General features: G+C 36.4%; 1 protein-coding gene across 3 annotated transcripts in view; it reads left to right on the forward strand.

Moving 5' to 3' along the window:
* Positions 1 to 18793, forward strand: part of STXBP3 (syntaxin binding protein 3) — a 55276-nt gene that overhangs the window by 1516 nt on the left and 34967 nt on the right. For all 3 annotated transcript variants that reach the window (XM_030327814.2, XM_030327816.2, XM_030327815.2), the window contains exons 2-4: positions 12119 to 12168; positions 12751 to 12832; positions 17312 to 17388. In XM_030327814.2, coding sequence (XP_030183674.1) covers positions 12119 to 12168; positions 12751 to 12832; positions 17312 to 17388 — 209 coding nt within the window. The remainder of the gene's footprint in view (positions 1 to 12118; positions 12169 to 12750; positions 12833 to 17311; positions 17389 to 18793) is intronic.

Genomic DNA, 18793 nt, shown 5'->3' on the forward strand with positions numbered 1-18793 from the left:
TTAGCCGACTGCGCCACCCAGGCGCCCCTATATGTTTATTTTTGAAAGAGAAAAAGTGCAAGCAGGGGAGGGGCAGAGAGAGAGAGACACACACAGAACCCCAAGTAGGCTCTAGGCTCTGAGCTGTCAGCACAGAGCCCCACGCAAGGATGGAACCCATGAACCCTGAAATAGGGACGTGAGCCAAAGTTGGACACTTAACTGAGCCACCCAGGTGCCCTGTAAGATTTGGTAATATTTTTAAATCACAGTCGTACTTAAAGTACATTTCTTTGAAAATGGGTAGTGAATTGCATTGTGTAAATAGTTTGCAAGATGTACATGGTCCTTAACATAAGTATTTATGAGGAAAAAAGGTTAATGATAGTAACATCAGTTTTGATAGCATGGAAACTGGGCAAGAGGGAGATTTTAGAGATAAGAAAATTTCCATCTAGCGCTATTAACTTGAAGCAGCACCAGGATGTCAGATGGAGTGTGAGATAAGACAGAAGAGTGAAGGGAAGGAAAGCACTGTTGAGGTTAAAAAATAGTTCTTCGAATCTTTGTATAAATAGAAACATGAGCAAAACACAAGATGACATTCATTCAGCATTTAGGGAGTAGAAAGAGAGAAAGAAGGGGGACTGTGAGTTCTGTTAGCAAAAGATGACAGAGTCTATAAGAAATGATGAAGGAATATCCTAAGAGGTAGGAGAAGCATACATTTGACTGGGGAAAGGTTTTGCTAGGTTGAGATAGTACAGTTGAGTCGTGGTAGAAAGATAAATTACTTAATCTTCAGTTTACCTAAAATGTAGGGACAAGGAAACTAATATTTCTGAACATTTATTCTGTGCCAGGCTTTTATTCTTTACATCTTTTAAAACTTGATAAGAATTATTATCTTTATTTCATAGACATTAAAACTGATACATCTGTTATCATAGCTGTGTTAATCATAATAGCCAAAAAATCAAACAACCCAAATATCCACAGATTGATGAATAGGTAAATAACAAGTGGTATATCCCAAAAATGGAATATCAGGCAATAAAAAGGAATGAAGTACTGATACATGCTACAGTATTGATGAACCTTGAAAAAGTTGTGCCAAATGAAATAAGCCATTCACAAATAACCACTGTGTGAGTCCATTTACATTAAATATCCAGAATTGACAATATACAGAGACAGAAAGTAGATGAGGAGTTGTGTATGTTGGAAGGTGTAGGGGGTGGGGAGATTCAGGGATAATGGCTAAGGAGATGGTTTCCTTTTGGACGAGTGAAAATATTCTAAGTTGATTATTATGATAGATACACAACTCTGAATATACTGAAAACCATTTATTTAATTGTACGCTTTGGGTTAACTATATGCTATGCAAATTATATCTTAATAAAGCTATCTTTTAGAAAACTGATAGAGGTATTAAATATAGACTTAGTATTCCACACCCAGATCTTTCTTCTTTTTTTTTCCCCACACCTAGATCTTTCTGACTGCAGAGTTAACATGTCATGTGTCTATGACTTTCTGTAATGTTTAAACCTTAGTTCAGAGCCTTATGCCCACTTTGTTGAAGTAACCTCCTAACTAAGCCTCCAAGCACCTTTCTCACTCCAGTCTATCTGGCCAGTCGCTGCCAGAATAATTTTCCTGTAACAGTGCTGTGCTGAGATCATGCTCAACTGTTTGAAGACCTGCAGAGAGAGACCCCTCCAGTTGTGTAGAGATAATTTCAGATGCTTAGTCTGCTTTTGAAGACTTACAACCTGACAGTAACCTACCTTGTTATCTACCTTTCCCTTGTGTGATCTTGATGATCAACTAGTCACTCTTATTGAAATCTTCTGCCTCTACATCTGTATGCCAATTCCTGTCTAGAATGCTCGCCTTATGCCTGTTCTTCACCTATCCAAACTCTAGCTAGCCTTCAAGTCTTGGCTCAAATGGGGCTACTGTCACCATAGTGACTTCTTATTTTAACCCAGCCTCTTATATTTCTGTAGCATTTGATTTATCCTTCCAAAATGGCACTTCTCACTACTGCCTAATGTGAGCATCTTGATAAGCTTCTTAAAGGTGGGTCCACCAGTTTTTCTTCTAGAGCTTTAAATTTGGAACAGGCCCTAGAAAAATGGAAATGTTTGTTAAAAGTAAACAGTAGATCAGCTTTATAATTTTCTCCATTTTTTGCTACCTAAAGTCCCCATTTACTCAATAAATATTACTGAATTCCTGTGGAAATACAGCAATAGAAGGCAGACAAGTTCCCAGCCTTCTTGAAGCTTGCATTCAAGTGGAAAATAATAGAAAATAAATCTGTAAACAAAGAATAAACATTATTTCAGTTTGTGATATATATAGAGAGAGGGGGCTACTTTGGATAGATGGATCAGGAAAGGTTTTCTCTGAGTAGGTGATATTTGAGCTGAGACCTAAAACCTGAGAAGGGATCAGCCTTTAGGGACTATCTCAAAACACTTAAAAAAAAAAAAAAAGAGCTTTAATATTTTGAGTGCAAAGGCTATATTTATTTACAAAATGAATTTCCATACTTAAAATCAGTGAAGTTTCTAGTGCTCAATATTGCTCCCTTGCCACTTTTTACTACAGGAAAGTGGTAGCAAAAATATCACTGATAAAAGGGTTTAAATAAAAATTTGATGAAGTTTATTTAAAAAATAACAAGAGTAATTAAATCAACTACAAAGCAAGCTCAAGCCACCTGTGGCATTTTTCCCCCTTAGTGCAGTCTTTTTTTTCCCCTTATCTATAAACAATAGTCTAGTGTCTGTGCTTCATACCACATATTTGACAAATGTTAAGAGAAAATTAACCCAGAAAAATTACAAGTAAAAGTAATCAGAATGTATTTAAGCCAGTTCTTTACATGTTTCCCCTTTTTCCCCTTTTTTCACATTTTCTTTTAGTCCTTGTATGGCTACAGATATATTTTTTTATTTGTCATTCTGTGATTTCCTTTTTAAAAATATCTAATGTTGACAAGGCATTTTCCATGCCATTTCATAGTCTTTGTAATGATCATTTTTAAGTACTTAAAAAAATTTTTTTAAGTTTATTTATTTTGAGAGAGCAAGTGGGGTAGGGGCATAGAGAGAGGGGGGAGAGAGAATTTCAAGCAGGCTCTATGTCATCAGCACAGAGCTTGATGCGGGGCTTGAACTCATGAACTGTGAGATCATGATGAGCTGAAATCAAGAGTTGGACGCTTAACTGACTGAGTTACCAGGTCCCCCTTAAGTGTTTTTATTTATTTATTTTAAAAAAAAATTTTTTTTTCAATGTTTATTTATTTTTGGGACAGAGAGAGACAGAGCATGAACGGGGGAGGGGCAGAGTGAGAGGGAGACACAGAATCGGAAACAGGCTCCAGGCTCCGAGCCATCAGCCCGGAGCCTGACGCGGGGCTCGAACTCACGGACCGCGAGATCGTGACCTGGCTGAAGTCAGACGCTTAACAGACTGCGCCACCCAGGCGCCCCTCCCTTAAGTGTTTTTAAATACCTGACTTGGCAAAGAAATTTAGATAGCAGAAAAGATTACACAGCCTCCCTTTTCTGACACAACTACTCTTAGGTTTCTTACAAATTCTTCTAAAGTTTTCTATGCAAATATAAGCATGTGTAAAGCATTTTTGTTTTAATTATTTTAATTTTATGTGTTTTTTTTCTTTCTGGTCGCTTCTTTAAGTTTATCTTGTTGAGCAAAATTGTATACTTTAATTTTTGGATTTTTCCAGTCCCACATAGTTATTTTTTTTTTTAACGTTTTTATTTATTTTTGACACAGAGAGAGAGACAGAGCATGGACGGGGGAGGGACAGAGAGAGAGGGAGACACAGAATCAGAAGCAGGCTCCAGGCTCTGAGCCATCAGCCCAGAGCCCGATGCGGGGCTCGAACTCACGGACCGTGAGATCGTGACCTGAGCTGAAGTCTGACGCTCAACCGACTGAGCCACCCAGGCGACCCCCACATAGTTATTTAAATCAGTATTTATTGAGTATCTACTCTTTGCTGTACACTATTTCAGGTGCATATCCCTTGACTTCCTGCAATTCATAGTTCAGTGAGAGGAGACGGTACACAAGTACTAAGTACTGTATTAGCATTGTGGAAAGGGAGAGGAGAAGAAAAAGGAATTATTTCCTCTGTGGGAGTGGATCAGGGAAGACTCCCAAGAGGGAGTGCCATTGGAAGGTGGTAAGATTTTGGCAGACATAGGGAAATTTGAGCCAAATCTGGCCCAAAGAGGAAAAAGTGCATGAGTTTTTTGGAAGAGGGAATAGTTCCTTTTGAGTATAGGGTATTTGTTGCAAGGAATAGGGTGCTGAAGACTAAAAGGTAGGTTGGAGCTAAATAGAGTAGACATTAGGCAGTGGGGAGCCAATAAAAAGGAAAGGTTTTGTTGTTTTTTTTTTCTTTCAAATATCAGTCACTACCATTTTTGAGTGCTGAAAGGAAGTCATTTTCTTGTTTCTGTTTTGAAGGGAAATGACTCTAAGATTTCATTAAGTGTAATGGTAAAATGCACTACTGCTAAGCGTACAGCTGGATGAATTTTTATCCATGTTAACTACCACCTAGATCAAGTTACAGAACGTTTTCAAGTACTCCATAATCCTTCCCTCTCCTCTAAAAATCCTAAATTTTTAGATAGTCTTAAATAGTCTAATAGTCTAAATCCTACCCTCTCCTCCAGAGTAACTACTCTTCTGACTCATACTGTCATTATGAATAATTTTCTAACAGTGGCTTTTTATTTTACACTTTTATGTTTATGAGAGAAACCCTCTAAACCTTGCATTGTTATTTTCTTTACAGAAGTAAATACAGAATTTACTAACCCCCTACCAAGAAATATTAGCTCTTTAATGTTTGTCTTTGTATACATTTTAGTAGGTCTTCTATTAGTTCTCAGTTTTCATATGTTCTACTTTAATACAATTTTTATTTTTATTTTTATTTATTTTTATTTTTTCATACAATTTTTAGTGTACCTTGATAGCCCTAAGTGGTCTTTTTCATGCACAATTCAATTTGTTTTTATTAAGCTGACTAATAATGAGTATTGCATTTGTCTTTGCCCCAGGCCTCTGGCTTTACCTTTATAAAGATTCTTACCTGTTCACCAAATAACTTGGGCCACAGGCCTGCAGAATCTGTTGGAATCATAATTAGGAATTTAATAATATATTTTGGTTTTCTGAGAATGTAAACTCTTTGTAGCCTACAAGTCTGCTTTTGATTTTTGGCTTTTTTATTTTTCATTATGCATTACTTATAAAAGCTGGTTTATTATTTCTCCTCATTGGACTAATAGTTGGAAGACTTGATTTCCACTCCAGATTGTACTTCACTTTCCTAGCCTAAACAATGAAGAGTTTGAACTGCATGTTCTCTAAGTCTTTTTCAACTTGAATTCTTCATGATTCCATTTTTTAGATCTTCATTTTGTTATATTTTCTTTATTTCCACATAGATTCCTGATAGTTTTCACTTATGCCATGGTTTTCTTTTATGCCACGGTTGTTTTGTTTAGGTCATAAATATTTAATATTAGGTTTTCGTTGTTTAATGACATTTTACAGATTTTTGTCTTAAGGTATTTGTTCTGACATCTACTTAGCATGATTCTTTGCTCCTTATTTATTTACTTAGGCATGATCTTAATCCAACTTTAGCAAGTTAAAATGAATTCCATATGTATTAAAGATCTAAAATGTAAAATAAAACAATAAAATGGGGAGAAAATATAGAGTAACTGGGTTACACTTTTAAAAAAATTGATAACCCAAATCCCATAAAAAATTTGTTAAATAAAAATTATAAATTCCTATATGGTAGAAGACACCATTAACAAAAAAATCAAGAGCTAAACTCTAGATTCAAAGAAAATATTGACCACACATGGAAGAGAAAGGGTCAATCTGTAGAGAGTATCTGCGCATTGATAAAGAGAAGATAATGACGCAATAGAAAAATATAGGATGTGAACAGGTGACTTGCAGATTAGGACATTCAGTTGATTGGTTTTGAGTGGAAATGCAAATAAAGACCAGTTCCTCTTTTTAACCCATCAGACTGACATGCTATCATTGGGAAGTTTGCTGGCGGGAATGTGAATTGTTAAAAACTTTTGACAAAGCATTTGGCAATGTATAGTAACACAACAGACACATCTTTTGATGCCAGCATTCCCACTTATGGGAACCTTTGCTTCAGAAATAAAAGTCTGGGCACTTGGGTGGCTCAGTTGTTTGAGACTAGATTTCAGCTCAGGTCATAATCCCAGGGTCATAGGATCGAGCTGCAAGTTGGGCTCTACACTGACCAACGCTGTACATGGAACCTGTTTGGGATTCTCCCTCTCCCTCTCTCCCCCTCTCCTTCCTCTGCCCCTCCCCGTGCTCTCTCTCTCTAAAATGAAGAAATAAAAGTAATGATAATAAAGATATATGTATAAAGATCTTCACTGCAACATTATAGTGGCAAAAATGGAAACAGGATGACTACCTCTCATAGAGGAGAATAGTTGAATAAATAATGGTGTGCCTGCACTAAGAAATATTATGTAGCTATTAAAAAGAATTATTTAAATCTATATGTTTATATGCTGTATAAAGGGTATCCATGATGTATATTTATTGAAAAAAACAAGTGATAGAGTAGTGTATATATGTTGATTATCATTGTTGTAATAATTTGATTATTAGAAAAAACTCAGATGTTAGAAGCAGGGGTGCACTTGGGTGATAAATTGGAGTGGGTGGCAGAGACTGGTACTGTTATGGTGTTGGTCCAAGGAAGAAGGCCAAAATGTGGCAAAAGAGGTAGAAGATGGCTGAGAGTATGAGAGCAGTTCTGGAGAAAGAATAAATAGGATTTAAGCTGGGGGAGAGTCATCCTAGACTCGGATTCAGGTCTAGGAGACTAGGTAGTAGTATCTTTATTGATAAAGGGAAAGAGAAGGAACAGTTTTGGAGAGAAAAAATAGTTTAGGTTTAAAATACAGTGAGTGTAAGTGCAAGTTGAGGTATCTAGAAAGCAGATGGAGATACATAGGTATAAATTACAGAAAAGGGAGCTGAATTTGACATCTGGATTTAGATAAGAAAGACCAGATAAAGAGAAAAGGGTACCTTTTCCAGGTCCCTGTTGAGATTGTCTTTAGTACTAGTATTTTTTTCCCCTCCTATTTCCTGATTTATGATTTAAACGTTGCTAGGCATTTTTGTTTCCTAAAAAACTGTTATTTACAGATGATTTACTATTTTCCAGACAAATCAGTTTCTCTTACAATGTTACCATGTTTATTAATACTTTCTCTGTGGTTTAAGATAGTTGTGCAAGTATACTTTCTGCATTGCTGATGCTGCACAAAAGTTGGTTAGCTCTGTTCTCATTTTTCTCTTCCATGTTTTCATTTCCTCTTTGGCATTAGTTTTTTTGGTTTTTTTTTTTTTTGTAATGTTTGTTTATTTTTGAGACAGAGAGAGACAGAGCATGAGCGGAGGAGGGGGAGAGAGAGAGAGGGAGACACAGAATCCGAGGCAGGCTCCAGGCTCTGAGCTGTCAGCACAGAGCCCGATGAGGGGCTCGAACTCATGAGCTGTGAGATCATGACCTGAGCCGGAGTCGGACGCCCAACTTACTGAGCCACCCCGGCGTCCCATCTTTGGCATTAGTTTTAAACACATTTCCTTTTGCATTTAGGAGAAACAGGATGAGCAAAGAGAGTAGTTGGTATTAATAGATAATTATTTGGGTATCATTTGGACTGGTGGAAGATCAACTTAGAGAGTAGGCAGAGGCCACTTGGTACAGGAGGTTGAATAGTAAAATCTAGATTTTATTCTGAGGCAAGAGTGAGCATTTGAGGGAATTTAGGTGGGCATTGATTAAGAAATTTGTGCTTCAGGAAGATCACTGACAGCAATGTGGAAAATGGATTGAACAGGCAAAAGGATTGGAGGTAGAAAGCAGGAAATCCAGGGGCACCTGAGTGGCTCAGTTGGTTAAGCATCTGACTCTTGATTTTGGCTCAGGTCATGATCTCGCGGTTCATGAGTTTGAGCCCCGCATTGGGCTCTGCACTGACAGTGTGGAGCCTGCTTGGGATTCTCAGTCTCTATCTCTCTCTCTCTCTCTCTCTCTCTCTCTCTCTCTCTCTCTCTCCCCCTCTCCTTCTCTCCCTCTCTCTGTCCCTACCCTGCTCATGAGCTCCTTCTCTGTCTCTCCCTCCCTCCCTCCCTCCCTCCTTCCCTCCCTCCCTCCCTCTCTCTCTCTCTCAAAATTAAATAAATAAACTTAAAAAAAATTAAAAGCAGGAAATCCAGATAGGAGGCTATTATAGTAGTTGAGTGAGAGATGATGAGAACCAAGGCAATGCTGAGGACTGTGGCAGTCACCAGGAAGAACAATCAACACTGCATGATTATTGGATATGGGAGATGGAGGAACTATCCAAAGACTATGACTAAGAAAATGTCACTAAAACTCTTAGAGAAGTCTAAAGCAGTTTTTAGGGAACTATAATCTCAATTTGAGGCAGGTAGGTGCTTAAACCTGTACTGTATAATTGAATGATGGAGAGTTAGATTTGCAAAAAATTGAAGACTGATGGGGGTTAGGGGGAATGAGGAGAAGCTGGTCCAAGAGTACAGACTTCAGTTGGTAGAGGAGTAAGTTCTGGAGATCTAATGAACAGTATTGTGATTACAGGTAGCAGTACTACTGTACTATATACTTGGAAAGTTGCTAAGGTAGATCTTAAATGTTCTCACCTCCCAAAATTACTAAAAGAATGGTAATTATCTGTTAACTAACATTACAGTGGTAATTATGTTGCAGTATGTGTATCAGATCAACACATATATTTTGAAGTTGTGTTATGTGTCAGTTGTATCTCAGTAATGTTGGGAAAAATTGAAGGCTAGATCTAATAGACGAAACTTTTAAGGACAAATATGGTTTCTGAGAAAGAGACTAGAGCAAGCAGAGAGTAAGAGAATTGAATCAAATATATCCATATTTGGGGTGCTAGAGAAATGGATGTAAGGTCAAATAATTTTCATTAGTATTTGGAGGAAATACCTTTTTAAAAAGTTGTCATATTAGTTGATGTGATTTCCTTTGACTCCCCTCCAAACATACCTTACCTTTGACCATATTACTTTTTTTGATGCACCTAATTTCTAGTCCACAAAACTGGTTGTTTATCATTTATTGGGGGTTTTTTTTGAAGTTTATTTATTTTTGAGAGACAGAATCCCAAGCAGTTTCCATACTGAGAGCATGGGGCTCCATCCCAGGAATTGTGAGATCATGACTTGAGCCTAAATTAAGAGCTGGATGCCCAACTGATTGAGCCACCCAGGTGCCCCTATGTTTTGTTGTTAAGATGCTAACACTAACACTGTCTAGGTATCTTCATATTCCAAGGCCGCACTATCCAGTAGAAATACAATGGAAGCCACATATATAATTTAAAAGTTTCTAGTAGCCACATTAAAAAAAAGAGAGAGAGAAACGGATGAAGATAACTTTAATAATAAATTTTTCAAAATATTTATTTGGGGGGAGGGGGCAGAGAGAGAGAATCCCAAGCACTCAGTGTGGAGGCTCCTGCGGGGCTCAGTCTCATGACCATAAGATCACAACCTGAGCCGATATCAAGAGTCAGATGCTTAACCAACTGAGCCAACCAGGTGCCCCTAATAATAAATTTCTAAAATATTCTCATTTAAACATGTAAATATAGAAAATTAATGATATTTTCTATTCCTTTTTTTTGTACTAGGTCTTTGAAATCTGGTGTGTATTTTATACTTACAGGACATCTCAGTTCAGGCTAGCCGTACTTTAAGTGCCTAATGGCAACATGTGATGAGTTTTTACCATATACATCAGTGCAGTTTCTAAGGGTTTAAAGACTATAATGAGATGAGTTCTTCCTAGGGAACTCTTCAATCTGCTCCATCATAAATTCCATGAGCATTTATTTCTTTGATTTTCAGCTTGTTTGAGGTATACAGAAATAAAGAAAGCTTAGAAAGGGAAGTGGCAAAGTATTTTAGTGTCTGAACTCTGCCTGAGAAAATCCTTTATCTCTGCCTATAGAGTAGAAGAAACCAGTGCATTGGGTTTAAATTCCCAAATAATAAACACTTTAGGCTTTTGCTGTAATTCTCATTTAACATTATAATCTTCCTGGCAGGGGCACCTGGGTGACTTAGTCAGTTGAATGTCTGACTTTGTCTCAGGTCATGATCTCACAATTCCTGAGTTTGAGCCCTGCATCAGGTTCTGTGCTGACAGCCTGGAGCCTGCTTTGGATTCTGTCTCCCTCTCTCTCTGCCCCTCCCCCACTCGTGTGCACTTGTGTGCACACGTAGTCTCTCTTTCTCTCTCTCAAAAATAAATAATAAACATTTAAAAAAGCTACAATCTTCCTAACAAACACATATAAGCACCTTAACTAGTATTTCTTAACACTTTCAAGCCTTCCCAATCAAATAAAACCTTCCAGATCACACTTCTAATGATGAGTATTAGCAATCCTTATTAAATATACCCTCTGCTTGAACATGTCATTTAATGTGATGCCAAAAATTGATGGTATATTTCCACAAGCATTAACTTAAAACAATTAAAGTTTAGGTATTAAATTAAGAAGTAGAAAAGTTTATCTTTTAATTTTTTTATTATTTTTTTTAAGTTATTTACTTATTTAAGTAATCTCTATACTCTCCCTGGGACTCAAACTTACAACCCTGAGATTAAGAGTCGCATGTTTTGACTGAGCCAGCCAGGCCTATCCAAGAAGTAGGAAAGTTTAAATGAATTATATAAACATCTCATTACCAGGAATTAATGAAATTAGAAGTTACTGTAATTTACATTTTAATTATATTTTATTTGTTACATACTACATATCAGTTTTCAAAATTGAAAATTAGTAAAACTTTGTGAGGAATTGTCTTATTATGAGGTAGAACAACAGATATTTGTGTTGATTGCCTATGTGTGTTATACATCAGAAAAAAATTTTTGTTTATCAGTGAAGTAATTTAAAAAATATGTTTAGGTTAATTTTAAAAATCATTACAAGGAACATGTTAATATTTACCGATTATAAATCAAGACTGAATATCTGTATCCTAATGTTGTAATATAAATTGTTGAAAATTGTAATGCAGTAAACCAGGAAGAAAAGTGCTTACCCAATTTTGATTGTCAGATATAATTTAGCAATGGGCTAGTTAGGGATTTTCCTATGAGTTTTTTTGTTTTCATCTTGTTTACTTGGGGTTTAAGTAGAATAGGAAAAAGCAAATCAGATAATAGTTTCAGGAATATTTTCCAGATATATTTATATACTTATATTAATATTTTATAATACTTTTTTTAAAACTTTTTAAAAAATATGTTTTTAATGTTTATTTTTGAGAGAGAGAGAAAGAAACAGTGTGAGTGGGGAAGGGGCAGAGAGAGAGGGAGGGAGACACAGAATCTGAAGCAGGCTCCAGGCTCCGAGCTGTCAGCACAGAGCCCAACACGGGGCTCGAACTCACAAGCCATGAGATCATGACCTGAGCCAAAGTCAGATGCTTAACTGACTGAGCCACCCAGGCATCCCTTAACTTTTTTTTTTTTAATGTTTGTTATTTATTTTTGAGAGCAGGAGAGACAGAGCAGGAACAGGGAAGGGGCAGAGAGAGAGGGAGACATAGAAACTGAAGCAGGATCCAGGTTCCGAGCTGTCAGCACAGAGCCTGACTCAGGGCTCGAACCCAAGAACTGTGAAATCATGACCTGAGCCGAAGTTGGACGCTTAACCTACTGAGCCACCCGGGTGCCCCTATAATACCTTAATTCTCAAAAATTTAAAAATATATTACAGTTTAAATATAGGTTAGGTATTAAAGAGAACTGAATTTTTACTTAGAGTTTAACAGGTATATATACTTTTTATGTAAGTTAGCAGATTTTCAAATTGGGTACTTCCCCAATCTTTTTGCTCTTTCAGTAGTTATTATTATGTTTCTAATTGTTGATTCAAATTTGTAAATAATTGTGTTTTTTGTGTTTTGTTTTGTTTTTTGGCAGAGATAAAAGCAACAGTGTTTGATGACTGCAAGAAAGAAGGCGAATGGAAGGTAGAATGCATATTTTGCCCTTTAATTGAGGACATCAATCTATTGTCCTTATTATACTTCTGTAAGTGTAGAGTCTGGAACCATACTGACTGCATTCACATCATAGCTTCACCACTTGATAGCTGTGGCTTCTTAGGCAAATTGCTTGACCTCTCTGTTATTTGTCTCTAAAATAGGGATAGTCTTACCTCATAGCATAGTTGTAAAGATTAAATTAATTAATCCATGGAAAATAAGAACAGCACCTGGAACAATTATTATTTTGTAAGTGACATTTTATAATTGTAAGAAATTTGATGTTAAACACAAGATACATTTAAAATGAACAAGTTTTCTGCTTCAAAATGGAAATGTTTCTATTTGCTTATGTATAATATTATATGTATGTATATTGAGAAAATAAATCTCTAGGTCATACAAGTTAAGAGGTGAATTGAGATAATTTTGTTTACTGTCCTGATATTTTCATTTTATGTTATAAAAGGTTTATGTTTGAGTAAGTTTAATGGATTAAATTGTGTCTATTGTGAATTCTTGGCAATCAGGTACTTACACTATTTCTTAATATATATTCATTTTAAGATAATGCTTTTAGATGAATTTACCACTAAGCTTTTGGCATCGTGTTGCAAAATGACAGATCTTCTAGCAGAGGGTATAACTGGTAAGTGTTACGAATACTCATCATAAAAACTTTTTTATTGTGATTAGGAAAGTTTGAAGTAATAATAAATTTTAGTTAGTCATTGTGTTTTTGAGGGGGTTATATTTCATTATTTTTATAACTCTAGCCATAATAATAACACTGGACATTTCTCTGTGAATCTTCAGAATAACCCCTGGAAGTTTTTTCTTAAGCTTTGATTGGGGGAGGGGCAGAGAGAGAGGGAGACACAGAATCTGAAGCAGGGTCCAGGCTCTGAGCTGTCAGCGCAGAGCCTGACGCGGGGCTCGAACTCACAGACTGAGATCATGACCTGAGCTGAATTCGGATGCTTAACCGACTGAACCACCCAGGCGCCCCTCTTAAGCTTTGATTATAAATCAGTGCCTCTGACCAAGAGTAAGTCAATTGCCTTGTTGAGTTTGTTACTTAAATTTTTATTCTTGCATATTTGATAAGGATTTTATATGCTGACACTACGTTTACCTCAGTGTTTTTACTAATGTTGGTGGTTTTCATGTATTGCTTTTAAGTAGATAGTAAGATTTATTGTTATAAAATCAATTTTTGTACATATTTACAAGTGTATAATACTGACTTTGTAAGTTTTTCTTTATTACCTAGAAATGAAGCAGTTAATTACAAGTTTAAATCAGCTTTATGGGGCACCTGGGTGGCTCAGTCGGTTGAGCGTCCAACTTCAGCTCAGGTCATGATCTCACAGCTTGTGAGTTCAGGCCCTGCGTTGGGCTCTGTGCTGACAGCTCGGAGCCTGGAGCCTGCTTTGGATTCTGTGTCTCCCTCTCTCTGCCCCTAACCCACTTGCATTCTGTCTCTGTCTCTCTCAAAAATAAATAAAACATTAAAAAAAATTGTTTTTAATCCGCTTTAGAATAACATTATGAAAAAAACCATACTGCCATAATCTTTCATTAGGGCAGAATTGTTAATGAGATTTTAATCTCTTTGGGGGATGATACCAATATTTTATAACATTTATAATCTTACCATTATCCTTAAACTCCTCATCCTTTCACTCATTTATTTACATTTGATATTCATGACAACCCTTTAAAGAGATTTTAAATACCCCCACTTGTAATGAGGAAACTAAGACTCAAAGTCGAATACAATTCTTTTATATTTTGGAATTTAGTGTAGTATGTGTACTGTCTTGTCACTGCTACTTGTGAGGTTCAAAAGTACACTTGGGGTGCCTGGGTGGCTCAGTTGGTTAAGTGACTGACTCTTGATTTTTGGCTCAGGTCATGATCTCATAGTTTGTGGGTTCGAGCCCCACATCGGGCTCCGCAGCTGGCAGCTTGGAGCCTGCTTGGGATTCTCTCTGTCTCCCCCAGATGTCTCTGTCGCTCTCAAAATAAATAAATAAACTTAAAAAAAAAACAAACTACACCAGTATTTTCAAGAAAACCTGAGCAGTGTATTCAAAGGGAGGATTATCTAAAAAATTTTGTAATAATTATTTTGATACTTACATATAAAATCTTTGCTATATGATACTTTATTATTGATCATATATTCAGCTTGTCTTCCTGGTCTTTATGGCCTTCTCAATGGAAAAACTCTCAACTAGACATTAAAAGATTGAAGCCTTGATTTTTCTGACACTGGACAAATATAGTATTGATTAAGCCACGAAGTTGTTTTTTTTTAATGTTTATTTATTTTTTTTGAGAGAGACAGAGACAGAATGCGAGTGGGTTAGGGGCAGAGAGACAGAATCGGAAGCAGGCTCCAGGCTCTGAGCTGTCAGCACAGAGCCCGATGAGGGGCTCAAACTCACGAGCTGTGAGATCATGACCTGAGCTGAAATCGGATGCTCAAACGACTGAGCCACCCAGACGCCCAAGGCCATGAAGTTTTTTAAGTTCCAGAGGCCATTCTAATTAGCAACTAAAGTGAGAACCATTTTTTTAAGGTTTTTTTTTTTTTTTTAATGTTTGTTTATTTTTGAGAGACAGAATGCAAACAGGGGAGGGGCAGAGAGAGAGAGAGGGAGACACAGAATCTGAAGCAGACTCCATGCTCTGAGCTATCAGCACAGAACCCAACACGGGGCGCGAACTCAAGAACTGCAACATCATGACCCAAGCTAAAGTTGGACACTTAACCAACTGAGCCACCCAGGTGCCCCTAGAACCGTTCGATAATATGTATGAAAATATAATGAAGCTGCAGAACCATTTTGCACTGTAAGGAGGTTTTATTTCATTTTTGTAACCATTGTTTATTACTGTGTGTTTGGTGTTGATAGATACTCTTCAAGGAAAAAAATTCTATTGCCAAGTAAGTTGGGATATAGCATTAGACAAAGCTAAACAGGTTTCTTTTCTTTTTTTTTTTTAATGTTTATTTATTTTTGAGAGAGAGACAGAGCAGGGAAGGGGCAGAGAGAGAGGGAGACACAGAATCCGAAGCAGGCTCCAGACTCTGAGCTTTCAGCACAGAGCCCGACGTGGGGCTCGAACTCCAAACCGTGAGATCATGACCTGAGCCAAAGTTGGACGTTCAACTGACCGAGCCACCCAGGTGCCCATAAACAGGTTTCTTGAGGACTTTCCAGAGTTGTTTTTTTCCTTAATGTTTATTTATTTTGAGAGAGAGAGAGGAGAGCATGAGTGGGAGAGGGGCAGAGAGAAAGGGAGAGCGAGTATCCCAAGCAGGCTCCACACCATCAGCACAGAGCTCAACTCGGGGCTAGGACACAAGAACGGCGAGATCATGTCCTGAGCTGAAATGAACAGTCAGACACTCAACCGACTTAGCCACCTAGATGCCCCTGACTTATTTAACTTCTGAATCTCAATTTTCACATCTGTAAAATGGCAATGAGTATTTTGATCTTGTTGGGCTATTGTGAGGTTTTAGATTAATATTTAACAGCCATTCAGGCATCCTGTAAAAACCTTTTTGTTAAATCACTTATTAGTATATATCCATTTTTCAGGGAATTGAAGAAGTGGCACTTTCTGCTATTAATAACCAGACATTTCAGATTATTTTGAAAGTCTGTGTTCTAATAAATCATACCACAATATTTTCACATTTTAACATATACATTACTCACCAAGCATAATAGTATGTATAGCGTAAGATGACTGTAAGGCACTTGATTTTGAGTATTAAGTAATAAAAGTAAGTTTGCACAGATTTAACTTTAATCTTTTAAAGGTGAAATTACAATAGTTGGGAATGGAGATTAAAATTAAATATTTCCTTGGAAACCTTATTTGATATCCTGTCTAATAGAAGCTGTGATAAGTCTATACTTTACTAATATAAATGTAAGAATGAGAAGGTGAATCACCATATTTACCAGAGAAGTTCAACAGTAGCCTTCCTTGCCTATCAGGTTAATCTTTTTAATTCTTTCCAGGGCTTTTGCCAGCATTAATCTTGAAAAGTGGTTCTCTTGATTTGTAGAATAATGCTTAATTTTTTAAAGATACAGCTTTAATAGTTAATTTGACAATTTAAAGTTTACTAGTTTTTTGTGTTTTTTGTTCGTTTTTAATGTTTTGGGGTTTTTTTAAGTTTATTTTTTTTGAGAGGGAGAGACAGGGCAAATGCAAGCGTGGGAGGGTCTGAGAGAGGGAGAGAGAGAATCCCAAGCAGCCTCCACACTGTCAGCACAGGGCCCGGCCCGATGCAGGGCTCAAACTCCCGAAACTGTGAGATCATGACCTGAGCCGAAACAGAGTTGGATGCTTACTGAGCCACCCAGTCACCCCTAGAGTTTACTAGTTTTAAATTCACTTTGTTTTATATTTGTTAATTTTATGAACTTCTTAATTTCAATAATAAAAATATAACAGTAAATTATGGCGATATTTCATTGTTAAAAATACTTTAAAAATATTGTGTAGTTTTAAAAGAGTAAGAGTTAATTGGCAGTTTATTTAAAGAATATTATAGCAGTTAAAAACTTGGGTTCTGGAGTCAGACAGATCTGGGTTAGAATCCTACCTGTTCTACTTTCTAGCTTTCAAGTTACCTAACTTCTTTAAGTCTCAGTTTCCTAATTTGTAAAATACTTATTTTATCAGTTTGTTATATAATAATTATTAGAAGGTTTAACAGATAAGTAATGTTAAGGACTTAGCCTGATATCTGGTATTATATTTGCTATTACATTAGAATATTTTTAAAAAGAAATACAAATTTTAATTTTTAATGCATTTTCTTGCTTCATGGCATGTTGATTGCTTACACTGGTAGATGTAACTATGAAATAGCTGTTTCATCCTTTTTTCTTATGATGATTACTTAGCCCAGAATTTAGGTTTAGGGAAGATACAATTTTGGGATTTTTTAATTTATCAAAGGGAGACCAAAAAAATGTTAAACCCAGGATATGTTAATGTGTTCCCTATTATAAATAAGTATAGTTTTATTTTAAAATTGTTTCAAGTGTATAAATACTTGGTTATATAAAATGGACTTTCTTTTTTTTATTAGTTGTGGAGAATATTTATAGGAATCGAGAACCTGTCAGACAAATGAAAGCTCTTTATTTTATCTCTCCAACATCAAAGGTGAGTGTTTTGAATCTTTAAAAAGTATTTTCCTCATTTATCATTGACATCATTTTCTCATAGGCAATTCAAAGCAATAAAACATCCTTTATTAGAAAAATAGTGCCATAAACTAGTTTGCTTAGGAAAGTTTTTCTGTTAGAAAATTGTTTCATTTGCACTCTTAATGAGAATGTATAAATGAAAGAATTCTCCCCTCATATCTGAAAGCAGAATTTAATTGTATTAAAATGATGAAGTTTGAGTAGTTTGTTACTCATGCTATTCCTATGCAACCATATTTTTGGAGGATAGAAATGTACATAAAAGAAATAGTCTTGGATTAATCCTTTATCGTAGTTACTTCCTGTAGCATACATGTGTGTATATACACATATATGCATGCATATATATGTAAATATATCTTTTACGTCAAAGGAATTAGTTTATAATCTGTGATTGAATGCATATTAATGCCAAACTTTTAGAGCCAAGTAAATATCAGATTCCTTTATTCTAATTTTTTTTTTAATGTTTATTTATTTTTGAGACACAGAGTGTAAGTGGGGAAGGGGCATAGAGAGAGGGAGACACAGGATCCAAAGCAGGCTCCAGGCTCTGGGATGTCAGCACAGAGCCCGACGCAGGGCTCAGTTGTGCTACCCAGGTGCCATGTCAGATTCCTTTATTCTGTACAATATTTGAGAATGGATTTTCTAATACATTCTTTGGCTGTTACATTCATCCAGAATGTTAAGGTGGCAATTGCAGTTTCATTTCTTCTGATTCTAGCAGACAGCAGGAAAAAAAACAGATATTCACTATTTAGTTTCTATATGCTGGCTGCTGGTGGGTTTTAATGACATTTTATATCTTAATGCTAATTCTTATCATTAATAGATTAATAGTAGGAAAGACTGTGTGTCCATTGAAAATGAGATTTCTAGGAAATTTTAATGATTTAGGTAAATGTTCATTTTTAATGTTAAGTGACAGAAGCAGGATACAAAATTGTATATTCAGTAAAGGAGCAAAGGGCTCAGAGAAAATAGTACCTGAATGTGACTCTTTTTTCTACTATAACCAACTCCAGTTTCTCTTTCTGTCCTGGATCAGTTACCTATTGGGCCCCATAGCCCTATGGGTACCAGCGAGGGCTTGAGCTTATTGGATAGTAGTGGAGAAGCCTAGTGAGAGACTTCCTTCCTTAGTAGCTGGGTAAGCACCTTAGACACCAGCATGAGAGTGTTCCCAGCCAAAGTCATAAAATGACAGATTTCTGAAGAGTTTAGCTGTAAGAGATCTCTGAACCCCAGGGGAAAGGTCATTTGGTGAAAAAGCAAAGCCCTGGTGGTTTGTCTGCTTATATACCTACAGCCCAGAGAAGGAGAAATCTTTTTGCCTTCCCCTCTTGTAGAACTGCCTG

The sequence above is a fragment of the Lynx canadensis genome, chromosome C1 (genome assembly GCF_007474595.2).
Source record: "Lynx canadensis isolate LIC74 chromosome C1, mLynCan4.pri.v2, whole genome shotgun sequence".
Taxonomy (NCBI): domain Eukaryota; kingdom Metazoa; phylum Chordata; class Mammalia; order Carnivora; family Felidae; genus Lynx; species Lynx canadensis.